The following is a 12480-nucleotide window of genomic DNA, read 5'->3' as shown; positions in this document are numbered from 1 at the left end:
TCACAGAGCAGCCCTGCCTGTTGGAGGCTCCCTGCCTGGCAGCCTCGGCTCAGACTTCCCTCTCTGGAAGTCACTCCACCCGCCAGGCTCCCCATTACTGCCCCAGGGGGCACTTATTCTCTACTAGCCCCTCTTCTTCAAGGGCCCTTGAGCAAGCTCAGGACAAGGACAGGATCCCAGGCGCCTTTACCGCCCAGTGCCAGGAGCCCGACCCTGGCTGCTGGCGGAATAGGTTTGCCCCAAAAGAGGGTCGTCCTCTGGTGGCGCACTGCTCAGTGGAGGGTGGGCAGCTGGAACCCTGCAGGGGCTCCGAGGGAGGGACACGAGGCTGTTGGCTTCCATCACTATTCACAGCCGTGGGAACGGTGAGGCAGTGCTACTCTGTCCTGCTGGGTTGCAATGGGTGGGAACAGACTGAGACAGGGCACACCCTCCCTTCTGAAGTCAGAGGACACTAACCTGGAAGGCCACAAACGCCAGCCACAGCTGAATGTCCCGAGGATTCTCCCGCACCTTCCTGTTGAACTCCTCCACCTTGGCCTTGAGAAGGGCGCTGGCGGGGTCAGCCTGGACGCCTGAAGGCTTTGGCTCCTGCTCCACGGGGCCCTGCCCTTGGAGCCACTGCGTGGTGGAAGGGTCGTAGACCCCCAGAGGGTTCAGCCAGGTTGTGACCGGAGGGGCCGCCTCACCAATGTCCTTCACAGGTATGAAGCCCAGGGGCTCGGTGGTGGGCGGCTCGGCCTGGGCACTGACAGCCACGCTGTCCAAGCTCAGCAGCCCGGTACTTCTCTTCGTGAAGTAGCGCTCCATGCGCCTGTGGGCGCGCTTCTGCCCCGCCGGAGCCCCTTCCCAAGACACACGCTGCCTCCGGGGATCTAGGCCCAGGCAGGAGTCGCCTTTCCTCTTGTACCTGGCAGGCAGAAGAGAGCAGAGGTTACGGGGGACAGGGCCCTCCCTCCAAGGGGGGCGCGCCCGGGGCCTGACTTCTCGCTGGGCAAGCTGACTGCGTGTTTCCCAACTCATTCGCCCTCACTTTGGTTAGAGCACTATGTGGCGTCCACGTGAGCACTCGTCGGCCTGGTGAGCATCTGTCCTGAACGCTCCAAGCCTTCATTCACGTCACACGAAGGCTTTGTCGCTCAGGAACTGTCCCCAGAGCCCTACACAACCGGAAGGGCAGAACGACGGACTCTGGCACTGTCCAAGTGAGGGAGCCTGAGACGAGGGAGCCAGGCGGTCCGGCCAGCAGGCAGCGCAGCCCTACCTGCGCCCTGTTTCCCCCCCACCCCGCCCCCGCTCTTCTCAGGAAGAAAGCAGAGAGCTGAAAGTGCTCTGTGTCCGTCCTGAAACAAAGGGGGGCAAGCAAGACCACCCCTGGCCACTTCCCTGCTTCGGGCTAGAGGGCTGTTAGGGCTGGGGCAGGGGTGCCCAGAGAGACAAAGACGAGGGCTGAGTTCATCTGGGAGGAGGCCACAGACAGCACAACCTCACACAGGCAGGCTGTGAGTGAAGCACCCCCCACCCCAGGGAATGCAAATCAGGGCCTCTAAAGACAGGCCACACACCCACAGGAACCCCAAACCAGCGAACAGCAAGGCGAAGGCTGGCATGCAGCCTATGGGCAGGACCAGACGTGGAACAGCATGGGACCGCACTTCAACACGGACCTGAGCCAAGACTCACTGCCCTCTGGATCCCCACTCCGGGGTCCCTGCAGGATGGCCCAGAACTGCCCTGGGACTTCTGCAGGCGCAGAAAGCCGCCTCCTCCTCCTTCGGAGCAGGTGCAGTTTCATACTGCCACCTTGTCAGCAGCCCAACTCAGGAGCACGAGCGGGGCTCCCTCACACACAGACCTGTAACCCAGCAATCCCACCCCAGGACTTTAGGCAAGAAGAAGAAACCACGTGCCTACACAAAGGGCAGCCTGGTCCCATCCCATCCAAGAATCAAAAACAACTCTATGACAAGGGACAATGTAAAATCGTGCTAAAAACCCACACCCAGCCCACCTGCCCTGCCGTCAAGTTGGTTCCAACACAGGTTCCAATCCTGAAGCATAAAGTAAAACTGCCCCACGGGGTTTCCAGGGCCACGGTCTCTCCAGAAGGAGACTGCCTGCCACCTCTTTCTCCTGCTGGCGGGTCTCAACTGCCAACCTTCTAGTTAGCGGTCAAACGTTTAACCTTGACTGTTTCACCAGGGCCCCTTAACATGGTGCTAAAGTCGACCTGAATAAGGCTGGTATGCCCTATGGATGCACTGCAAGTAAAAGTCGACTTTTGTTCTCTTAATTATGGTATTACTCTCCCATTACTTTCACTGAAAATACAGGGCTTTACAGTACGTACATGCAGTAATCATTTTACAGATGCTTACTCGTATTTGAACTGTCAAGCCAAAAGCTGCGTTTTGCAGACAATCAGAAGGAAATGAACACTCAGGGGGGAAAGGACTTGTGTGCTGGCGAGCAGATGCTGACTCACAGGGGCCCGTGTGACAAGCAGCCGCCCCAGGGTCTCCCAGCTCTATGGCCAAGGAGACCTGGCTGCTAGGTGGTCAGTGTTTCAAACCCACCCTCGTCTGCGGGAGAAAGATGGGGAAGTCTGCTTTCTTCCGTGAGGTTCCCGCCTTGGGTACTCCGTGGGGTCACTGTGAGCCAGAACCAGCTGGAGAGTGGTGGGTTTGACGAGTGAGTGCCTAACCGCAGCTGGAGCAGGGCCCGCCGCAGCAGAGCTGTCTGTCCTGTACTCGACAGACGGCTGCGCTTACATGCATACAAACATGCCTTTCATCTTATGACTGTGGAGCCTCAGGCCTCCCGAGACTTCTGAGCAGCTCCCTGTCTGACTACGTTTAGCAAATACTACTTTTACTAGCTGCCCACTGTCCCGCTGCGTGGATGTGCCCTCACTGCCTGGACCACTTCGCTGTCGCTGGACGTGTCCGGCGTGTTAGCACAGACTGGTAAGCTAGGCCCGAGGGTGTAATTCCTCCTCGTTAGGACCCAGGCAGGACTTCCTCTCGTACTCTGGACACGTTGTCAGGAGAGAGCAGTCCTGGAGAAGGACATCAAGCTTGGTAAAGTGGAGGGCAGCGGAAAGGGGAAGCCCTCAAGGGATGGGTGGACACAGTGGCTGCAACAATGGGTTCCTGCAGGGACAAGCCTGAGGTGGTGCAGGACCAGCGGTGTTTCGTTCTGTTGTGCACGGGGCGCTACGGGTCAGAACTGTCTCACTGGCACCCAACAACAGGGTGCAATTTAATGCAGAATTACTCCAATGAAGGCGCTGCATTTTCTTATAAAACCCTCATCCAATCATCCAATAAGCCTTCCTTGAATAATCCCAGGGGCGGAGGCCCTTCGGCCCTGCCCCCACCCGGCTCCACTTGGTTCTCAGTGAATGATGTCATTCTCAGTCTCCAGCTACGTGTGGTCAGGGGTGAGCAGCACACAACGCTCCAGGGGCCTGCATCGTCCCCACCTGGACGCTAGCAGACGTGTCACTATGAACCCAGTCAGGAGGACACCTGTGGGCACGAGTCAGACGAGCCTGGGTGGGCAGCTGCACTGCAGCCTCTCTAGGGACTCTCCTAGGAGGGTCCTGCCACCAGGGCCCTGCCTCTGAGTCCCTACCCACTCTATCTGCAATCCCATTTGCTCTGACCCTCGCTGTGCCCTGAGAACAAGGCGCCCCAGGGGTTGGCTACACTTCCCATCTCCCAGTGCAGACGGACCCCCGCCTGGTGCCGACTGCCTGGATCACCCAGACCCCAACGCTTACCCAACGGTGTCACCAAGGCTCCCTAGCAAGACTTGCGGAGTGCTACAAAAACTCCCAGAGGAGACTACATTGTGCATGTGACCGTAACTTGGGACCCCATGCAGGAGCCCTGGTGGCACCGGGGTTCAGTGAGGGCTGAGCTCTGCCTACCAGTCACTCTGCAGGTGAGGCAGTCTTGTCCCCTCGAGGATGCTCCTGCTCGTTCCTAGAGCGTCCCTACCAGTCAGTGACGATGTATGGTGAAGTGGGTCACGCACAGGGCTGCTAACCACAAGGTCAGAAGTTTGAAGCTACTCCCCTGCCACACTCGGAGGGGTCTTGGAAACCCACAGGGCAGTCCCACTCTGTCCTGTAAAGGCCACTAAGCACTAGGATTGACTTGATGGCAGTGACTTGTTTGGGGTTTGTTTTTGGGGGGAGGAGGGTATCCCTGGTGACAGGTTAAAGGGCTTGGCTAACTGAAAAGATCAACTATTCAAACCCACCAGCCACCCCATGGGAGGAAGCTGTGGCCACCTGGACCCCCTACCCTGTGCTGGGTCGTCTGATGGGACCCAGTGGGAGAAGCACGGAGCTGCTGGAAGCCCCTGCAGCAGACCTGCGTCCGCGAGGCGCCCTGCCCGTGTGAAGGCACGCTCAAGTAAGGGCCACGGACATTTATCTTTAAAACTAAGTAGCCTACAAAGACTGCTGCTGACCTCCCGGGTCCCCTCTGCCTCAGGGCTCACTGCCCTCTGCTGTCTGGGAGCTCGAGGCAGACGGGCGGGTCATGGGATGCTACACGTTCTCTCTGGTCCCGAGTATCACACCAAGCACTCACTCTGAAAGGGCTAGAGGGCCCTCGGTGGATACTGATGGCTGCCAGCTTCTCAGGGACAGGGTCAAACTCAACTATGGAAGCAGGTGCCACCAGCCCGCACGGGGCTGATTCCGTGGTGCCTGCTGGGAACACCTGGAAACATGCATCATCAGCTAAGGTCCTGCAGTTGATGGCAGATTTGGGGGGTGGGGGAGTGTATAAGAGGCTCTCACAGCTTTCTAAAGTGGCAAGGGCTTCAGGCCGATGGCTTCCGAGTGTCGCACCAACGGGTGCTTTCAGGGCACTCTGAGATGCAGTCACCCCTCAAGTGTGCGCAGTGCAGCGCAACGAGTGGACCAGGCCCGGGCTAACGAAGCAACATGGAGAAACAAGAACCTTGTGGGGGCCCCACTGTGGGCAGCATGGAGAACCGTGTGGGGACCCGGCTGTGGGCAGCATGCAGAACCGTGTGGGGGCCCGGCTGTGGGCAGCATGCAGAACCGTGTGGGGGCCCGGCTGTGGGCAGCCTGCAGAACCGTGTGGGGCCCGGCTGTGGGCAGCATGCAAAACTGTGCGGGGCCTGACCCTGAGGTGAAGGCTTTCATTGCACCATGAGGCAGGTCAGCGGCCTAACTCCAGGTCATCAGGTAAAACCCAACAGAGTCCACAAAGAACAGGAGGAGACAGACAGACACACGGAGGAGAAGTGACCCCGTGGCTACCTCGCGATGTGCCCACGGTAGGGACACTTGTACTCCCAGTTGGCAGGGTCTGGCTTCTTGTCCATCCTGAAGGTTTCCCCCGACAGCGCCTGCACGTCTTCGAGCCAAACAAACTGACATCTGGTGTCGGCGGGACTCTCCTGTCTGTGGGGGAAAGGGGCAGGGAAAGGAGCTTTAGAAGTGGCCCACTCCACAGGGGCAGTCTCCTGAGACTCAGGACGGCACCCTGAGGGCGAGAGGAAGCAGAGGTGAACGGGGAAGCCCTTCCCCCTCCTGCTAACCCTCCATCCTACCAGGTCCTCTCATTCCATAGGGTCCAGGTACGGAAGAGGGCGGGGTGGACTTAACATCTATCCGAACCTACAGGGTTTGAAAGGAAACTATTGCCTTCTGTCTGATCAATCTTCAGTATGACCCTACTGGAGAAGAAGCCTTCTTTTAGACATTTATTTAGAATTTTGAGTTTAGAAAACTTCAATAAAAAAGAAAAATGAGTAAGAAGACAAAAAGCAGAAATGGCCACTCCCACAACAGCGTTGCAAGCCCGCTGGGGACAAGGAGAGCCCAGGGGGAGAGGGCCGCACGCCGGAGAGCGCCATGAGAGGATGCGAAAGCCGTCACCGAGAAGAACCACACAGCCAAGCAAAGACCTGGTCCAGAAACCCACTAGAGGGACATCGGCATTCTTCCTCAGGACCGCACTTGGATGGACAACAGGCTTGAGTTTACAGACAGTCAAGCACTTGGCTACTAACCCAAGGGTGGTAGTCTGAGTCCACCGGGGGCCTGGGAAGAAAGGCCTGGCGCCCCGCTTGTGGAAGCCCTCTGCTGTCTGGGAGTGCCTGCTGTCTGTCAGGTGGGCGGGTGGTGGGACGCTACAGTTCTCTCGGGTCCACTCGCTGGCAACTGCTTTCAGTTCAACATGCAGAGCACAGTCACAAACAAGCCTTTTCTTAGAAACTGGGACCCCAGTAGTGGACGAGGCAGAGGAAGGCACGCGTCTCCACAGGGGACCCCTGGGGCACAACAGCGGGCTGCCCTCACGTCACCGCCAAGACTGGAAAGTGCTCCCACCTCGATGCAGACTCACAGCTGGCCCGAGCCCCTAGCCGCCCAGCGGTGACTCGGTGTGTCCACATCAGACTCTGGCTCTGGGCTCACGGGTGCGGCTGTGCCTCGGCGTGAGCACAGCACCTGAGCTGCCTCCCAGGGCAGAGCCACAAGAACCACTTTCTCAGGAGCTCAGTGATGGCAGGGAGGGGCAAGCGAGGGGATGCACATGACGTCACTGCCACCCAGCCTCCCTCTCCCTGAGGAAATCAGCCCGTAAGACTGCAGACACGGGAGCCACCAAACAGAGCTGCTCGCAGCTGTTGCTCCATCTCGGCTTCTGGCCTCTGCCAGGCGGAAACAGGCTGCAGGCTTCACAGTGGCCCTTGGCTACAAAGACACTGGAGCCCTCTGGGGCACAGAGTGGCTACTCAACAAAGGCGGGTGGAATGATGAGTCTGGCATTCAAACAGACCAAAATCTCACTGCCATGGGGTCTATGCTGACTCAGAGCGACCCTGCAGGCCAGCGTAGAACTGCCCCGGAGACTGGAACTCTCTACAGAGGTAGAAAGCCTCTTTCTCCCATGGACCAGCTGGTGGTTTTGAACTGTGGTCCTTCTGGTCAGCAGCCTAATGCATAACCACTACACCACCAGGGATCCCTGTTAAAATAGGCAATTTCAATGGCTTTTCCTCCAGGACTGCCTCGGGGGGCTGTGTGACACAGTTGGTTCTGAGACCTGGCCTGAGGAAGCAGAAGACTGGCTGACCAACAGTGGGTGACTCTCCCGAATCATGGGATCTGCGTGGAAACACACAACTGTGGCCACCACCTTCTTGGGAAGAGAGTGCAGCCGTGCCCGGTGGGAGAAGAGCCACCCAACAACCGAGTTCTTTCTTTCCTGCATGGGTCCTGCACAGGAGCTCCGTGTTCTTTCCGGCAGGCCAGGAAGAGAGCCATCCCACGGCGGCCTCTCTCTCTGGAGGTGGCAGGCGCCGTGGTGCGCCTTCTCTGTGGCCGTGCTGTGGAGCGACCTGCGACCCCAACCACATGCTCCGGGGGACAGGACAGGGCAGCAGGGGGAAGCACAGGAGGAAGGCTTCCAACGAAGGAAACACGAGCACAGCTATTCTGTAACTTCAACACCAGGTGCGGACCACGTCGGAGATCTTTAACAGAAGCGCCGATGAGCTGACGGGCTATGCTAAAGGGTCTGTGTGTGTACACACATGCACACGCTCACGCACACGCACACGCAGGGGCTGACAGAGGAGGCACTCAACGTCATTACAGAGAAGAGTGATTCTGTGAGTGTGGGCTGAAGGGGCCCATGTGCCTGCTGCATGGGACACTTGCCATCACTCAAACATCCCGAAGACTTTGTCTAGGTCAGTGGTCCCCAAAGTGGGTGGTACTGAGGGCCCTACTTTCTCCTGGATTATGGGCTGAGGTGCAAAAGCTTTTAACGGCCAGCGGGCCAGGGAGTCATTTCTCTCTGGAAGGAGGGGTGGTGAGGGGACCTCGGCCTGCTAGAAATCCTCCCGGCACAGTCGTTTCTGTCTAAATAGTGGTCCCAGCGTCTCATGGCGTTTCCTAAGTTTCCATCGTGACCGAATGATGGCACCATCTGATTGGCCGGCTAAGCCGTCCTTCCACTGTCTAACTGGAGGCCACCATTGCGGGAGGGGATTCAAGGTTTTCAGGAGCTCCCGGCTCCTGGAGGGCAGAACCCTAGCAACCTACCCTGGCTTCCCAGAGTCCTTTTTGCGGACGCTTCTGGAAGACCTCCCCCTGTCGGCATCGGTGTCCGGCTCAGACCCACTGCTGCTGCCGCTGCCGCTGCTGCTGCTGCTGGGCCGCCCACGTCTCCGCTCAGTTCTCTTGTGTTCCTGTCTCCTCTTCCTCTTCTTCTCTCTCTTCTTCTTTCGGCTTGCTTCTTTGAGCTGTGGGCCGACGGCACTTTCATCAGAAGGCTCTGACTTCAAAGGACTCCTGTTTGGAAAAATCCAAACATTAGGACTGTTTTCTGAGAGGCAGCAGAAATTAGAAATGAGTGGGGGGAAAAAAAAAAAAAGCAACCCAACTGCTGTCCCAGGGGATGAGAGGGACGCACACTTGGATTCCCTCTCTGCCCAGAGACCCCCAACTCCTCCCAGAGCGAGATCCACTCGGCAGACTGGGAGCTGGGCCTGAAATAAACACAGGTGGAAACCTTCTAGTGGTCACAGTATCCTTGCTTCTCATTTCACATCTCTGTCGCTTGACGTGAAAGTAACCTAATGGTTACTTTAAAATTTTTTAAAAGCAACATTCTAAGAGACCTATTTTCATCTCATGCCAACAAACACAAAAAGGGTAAATTCTGGTTCTTTTTGAAGGTTAAAAGAAGCTCTTCTCCATTTACAGAAGCATCTAGAACAGTGGCTCTCAACCTTCCTAATGCTGCGACCCTTTCATACAGTTCCTCATGTTGTGGTGACCCCCGTCATAAAATTATTTTCGATGCTACTTCATCACTGTAATTTTGCTATTGTTAAGAATTGGGCAACCCCTGTGAAAGGGTAGATTGACCCCCAAAGGGGTCGCAACCCCAGGTTGAGAACTGCTGGTCTAGAACAACTCCGTCTCACTGTGAACACAATTCTGTGTCCACAGGCTCCTGGAACTCCTAGCTTACCATGCTGATGAGATCACCAAGCCCAGGTCCTCCAGGGCTCGCTTCCCAGCTCAACGACCTCCCATCTACGTCACCATCACCGGCCCCCCAGAGCTGAGCAGGCCCCTGCTTTCCCCACCTTCTCCGTCTGCGTTCAGTGCTGTCTTTTATGAAGGAGCCTGGTTACACATTGGGCTGCTCACCTTGAGGTTAGCAGTTCGACATCATCAGGAGCTCCAAGGGGGAAGTTGGGCTTTCCACTCCCTGACTGCGTGGCAGTCTCAGGACCCTCAGAAGCAGTTCTATCCTGTCCTAGAAGGTCGCCTTGAGTCAGAACTGGCTCAACAGCATGGAGTTTTGATCTTTTGTAAGCAACTCCTAATTTTACAAAACGGTTGAGAAGACCACTAGGGAAACAAATACCTGGTACACACAAGGGGGCTTTGGAAAGTCCGTGGGAAAAGGCTACTCTTTTCATTCCATTTTCCCACCGTCTTTCAGAGCCTACTGTAGTCATCTAAAGCAGTGTTTCCCAAAGTGGACGACACTGCCCCCTGGGGGGAGGGGCTGCAAAAGCAGATGCCTACACTGCCCTGGATGATGGGCTATAGGACAAAAATCTTTCACTGCCAGGAGGGCGCTGAATAATATAGTTTGTGAAATGGGGTGGCAGGCCAAATTCGTCTGGGAACCTACGGACCTCAAAGGCTGCTGCTGAGGTTGGTAATGTTCCTTAGGAACGGACTGCATCCGATGCCACTTCCCTGCAGGCCTAACACAGGCGCTGCAATGCACAGGGCCCACTGAGCCAACAGGGCCAGCCAGTGTCGGCCGTACAACTCTAGGTAGGAGGAAGAGTTTCCATCAGCTCTTCTACCAGAGTTTTCTAAGCAGCTTAGCTAAACTCGGCCTCAGATGGTGCCCTGAAAAAGACTACACCCCACAGGCTAGTGCAGCTACCTGGTTGGTGGTGATGGCTCCGAGGTGAGGCGGTGGACCTCCTCGGGCTGTTCACACGGCGCTGCTACAGCTCCCACGCAGAAGCTGGGGTTGTGTAGCCAGTCTAAGTCAGCAACTGCAAGAGAGGGAGAGGGAGAGGTGATGGATGCAGTCTGCAAGCTGTGGTCTCAGCGGCAGGACACCCATCTTCCGGCACCTTCTCATTCTCGGCCAGTGTCAGCCTGGCATTCAGCCTGGCAGCAGGAGGGAGTCTGGAAATGGTTGTTTCTCCCAGAGCTTCTGAGTGGGTTTGAACTGTCAACCTTTCAGTTCGAGACCCAAGAGCTTGCCTGCTGAGCCACCAGGACTCCACTAAGTGTCACCCCAGGAACAGAGCGGCCTCACTCTCATGGGAGGAGCCAACCCAGTAAGATATGCACCATAATATGACTGGTACTGAATCAAGGGGGTGGAAGGCAAGGAAGGTGCCTGAGCACCCAGGGCATGCAGGGTGGGAGATTTGAGGAGGGTCCCTGGTGGGGCATCAGCGAGGCAGGCTTCCAGGAGGCAAGGACAGTTAGCCAGTCTGGGGAAGGACTTGCAGGGAAGAGGGACTATGGGACCCAGACCCAGATGGAGGGAGGAACGTGAGACTGTCCAGGAGTCTAATGCAAGCAGGGTAGGGAGGGGCGGGGCGGGGAGGTAGCTGAGGAGGGGCTGGACAGATGGGCAGGGGCTGAATAACCACAGCTCCCCCTCAGAGCCAGAGAAAGTATTTGGAATTCTCCAGAAGGCAGCTGGAAAGCAAGAAAGGCCTGGAGCAGTAATGAGGGCTGGGGGCTGGAGGCTGCGGTCAGAGGAGTGGAAGCTGGTTTGGGGAGCCGCCTGCAGTCCCCAGGTGGAGCTGTTCTGGGGCGATGGAGACAGTTTGACGCAGCCCAACAACACTCCTTCTGGGAGGGCAGACTGCGACACCCATGGGAGGGGCTTCAGCCAGCTCCACATGCACGTGTGAGCACTCAATAGGGTGACTGAGTGCCCAGGGCCCAGAGGGAGTGCTCGCTCATCCCAGCTGCTGGAAATGGGTGTCTGGTGCCCAGGAGCAGTCAGGACTTGATGGGAAGATGCCCATGGGGCGCTGTGAGCTGTCATCAACTCGAGAGCACACAACAACGAGGGGGCATGATAGTTAAGTGCTTGGCTGCTAACCAAAATGTCAATGGTTCAAACCCATGTACCACTCCAAGGGAGAAGGCTGTAGCCGTCTGCTTCTGAACCAATTACAGCCCTGTGGGCAGTTCTACTCTTTCCTGTAGGGTCACCTATGCATTGAAGTCAACTTGTTGGCAATGGGCTTGGCTTCTGGTTTTTAATCCAAACCAGGGGTGGATGAGGCCGAGTTTCCTGGGGCAGCATCTCACAGGAGAAGCCAGTAAAGCAAAGCTGCTTCTGGGAAGAGGGTTGAGGCAGTGGACACAGCTGTGTACCAGGCTGGAGGGACTGTCTGGTTAGCAGGAGGAGGAAGTCGCTGTGGTGGGGCCCACCAGGAATGAAGGGGAGGGCCCCAGGTAGATGCAAAGTGACAGCGTCAGATCCAATACCGGGAAAGGTCTCCAACAACGAGCAGTGCCCCAGAGCCCAAATCGTAAAACTAGACTGCCTGACCGCAAACCCGGCCTCTGTGACACTAGACCACGCCTGTTTCCTCCTCCTTAAAAACAGATCAATCATGCCGACCTCCTGGGCGGTCACAGGCATCAATGAGTTACTATCCGGAACGCAGGTAGGCCAGAGAGTGGTACTTGGTGTGTTACATAAATACATGTTTAGATTCTGGGCGCGCAGGGGGGCATGCCGCAGGCAGTGGAGAGGGGCTTATGATGGGGAGACCAGGGCGAAGGAACCCCAGAGGTTCGGTGGTGAAGGCGGACAGAGCTGTTGTTTCCATTTACAGGTGACGTTACAGGCGCCCCAACAGCACCGCCGGTCAGCTCCAGGTCCAGGGCCTGCTCCACTACTCGAACTCCCGAGCCCGCGCCTTCGGGCCCCCGACCCCTCAGGGCCAGCTCAGGGGCCCTTTCCCAGAAGGCGTTGCGACGCCGCGGAGGACTCTGGGATACATGTGGATAAACAAATCCAGAGCAGGCGCGAAAAGGCCAGGGCGCCCGACGCTGCAGCCCAAGCGCCCTTCGGCCCCGTCGCGCGCTTACCTTTCCGGGGGTTCCTGCTGTCGGCGACCTCACCAACGTCGGCAAAGGCTGGGAACAGCGCCATGAGGGCAGGCCGCGCCGCCGGTCCCCGGCACAGAAATGGCGCCCGCACGCGGGCGTGGGCAGCGCCGTCGCCGTCGGCGCGGTGCACTCTGGGAAGTGTAGTTCCGCCGGCGCTTCCGGGTTCTCTGGGCGGGACGGGGAAGTGTGCTGAAGCTGAAATTCCAGCCAGACCCTCGACCTAGTGAGTGCTTGCTTACTCACTGGTCCGAATCCAACTTTGTGAGCTTCAGTTTTTCTACCTGCAATATCTGGAC

At 57.4% G+C, this 12480-nt stretch overlaps 1 protein-coding gene across 1 annotated transcript in view; it reads right to left on the bottom strand.

The window, feature by feature from the left end:
• The window catches only part of NRDE2 (NRDE-2, necessary for RNA interference, domain containing), a 24067-nt gene extending 11823 nt beyond the window's left edge, over positions 1 to 12244 (bottom strand). Inside the window, exons 1-5 of the mRNA XM_013003682.2 lie at positions 12164 to 12244; positions 9975 to 10089; positions 8102 to 8350; positions 5306 to 5449; positions 460 to 910 (exon numbers count right to left, since the gene is read on the bottom strand). Of these exons, the coding sequence (XP_012859136.1) occupies positions 460 to 910; positions 5306 to 5449; positions 8102 to 8350; positions 9975 to 10089; positions 12164 to 12227 (1023 nt within the window). The 5' untranslated portion in view covers positions 12228 to 12244. The remainder of the gene's footprint in view (positions 1 to 459; positions 911 to 5305; positions 5450 to 8101; positions 8351 to 9974; positions 10090 to 12163) is intronic.
• Positions 12245 to 12480: the final 236 nt, after the last annotated feature.

The sequence above is a fragment of the Echinops telfairi genome, unplaced genomic scaffold (assembly GCF_000313985.2).
Source record: "Echinops telfairi isolate 266 unplaced genomic scaffold, ASM31398v2 ScPeMD7_18;HRSCAF=68, whole genome shotgun sequence".
Taxonomy (NCBI): domain Eukaryota; kingdom Metazoa; phylum Chordata; class Mammalia; order Afrosoricida; family Tenrecidae; genus Echinops; species Echinops telfairi.
The sequence above is the reverse complement of the archived record's forward strand: the minus strand, read 5'-3'. Positions and strand labels throughout refer to the sequence as shown.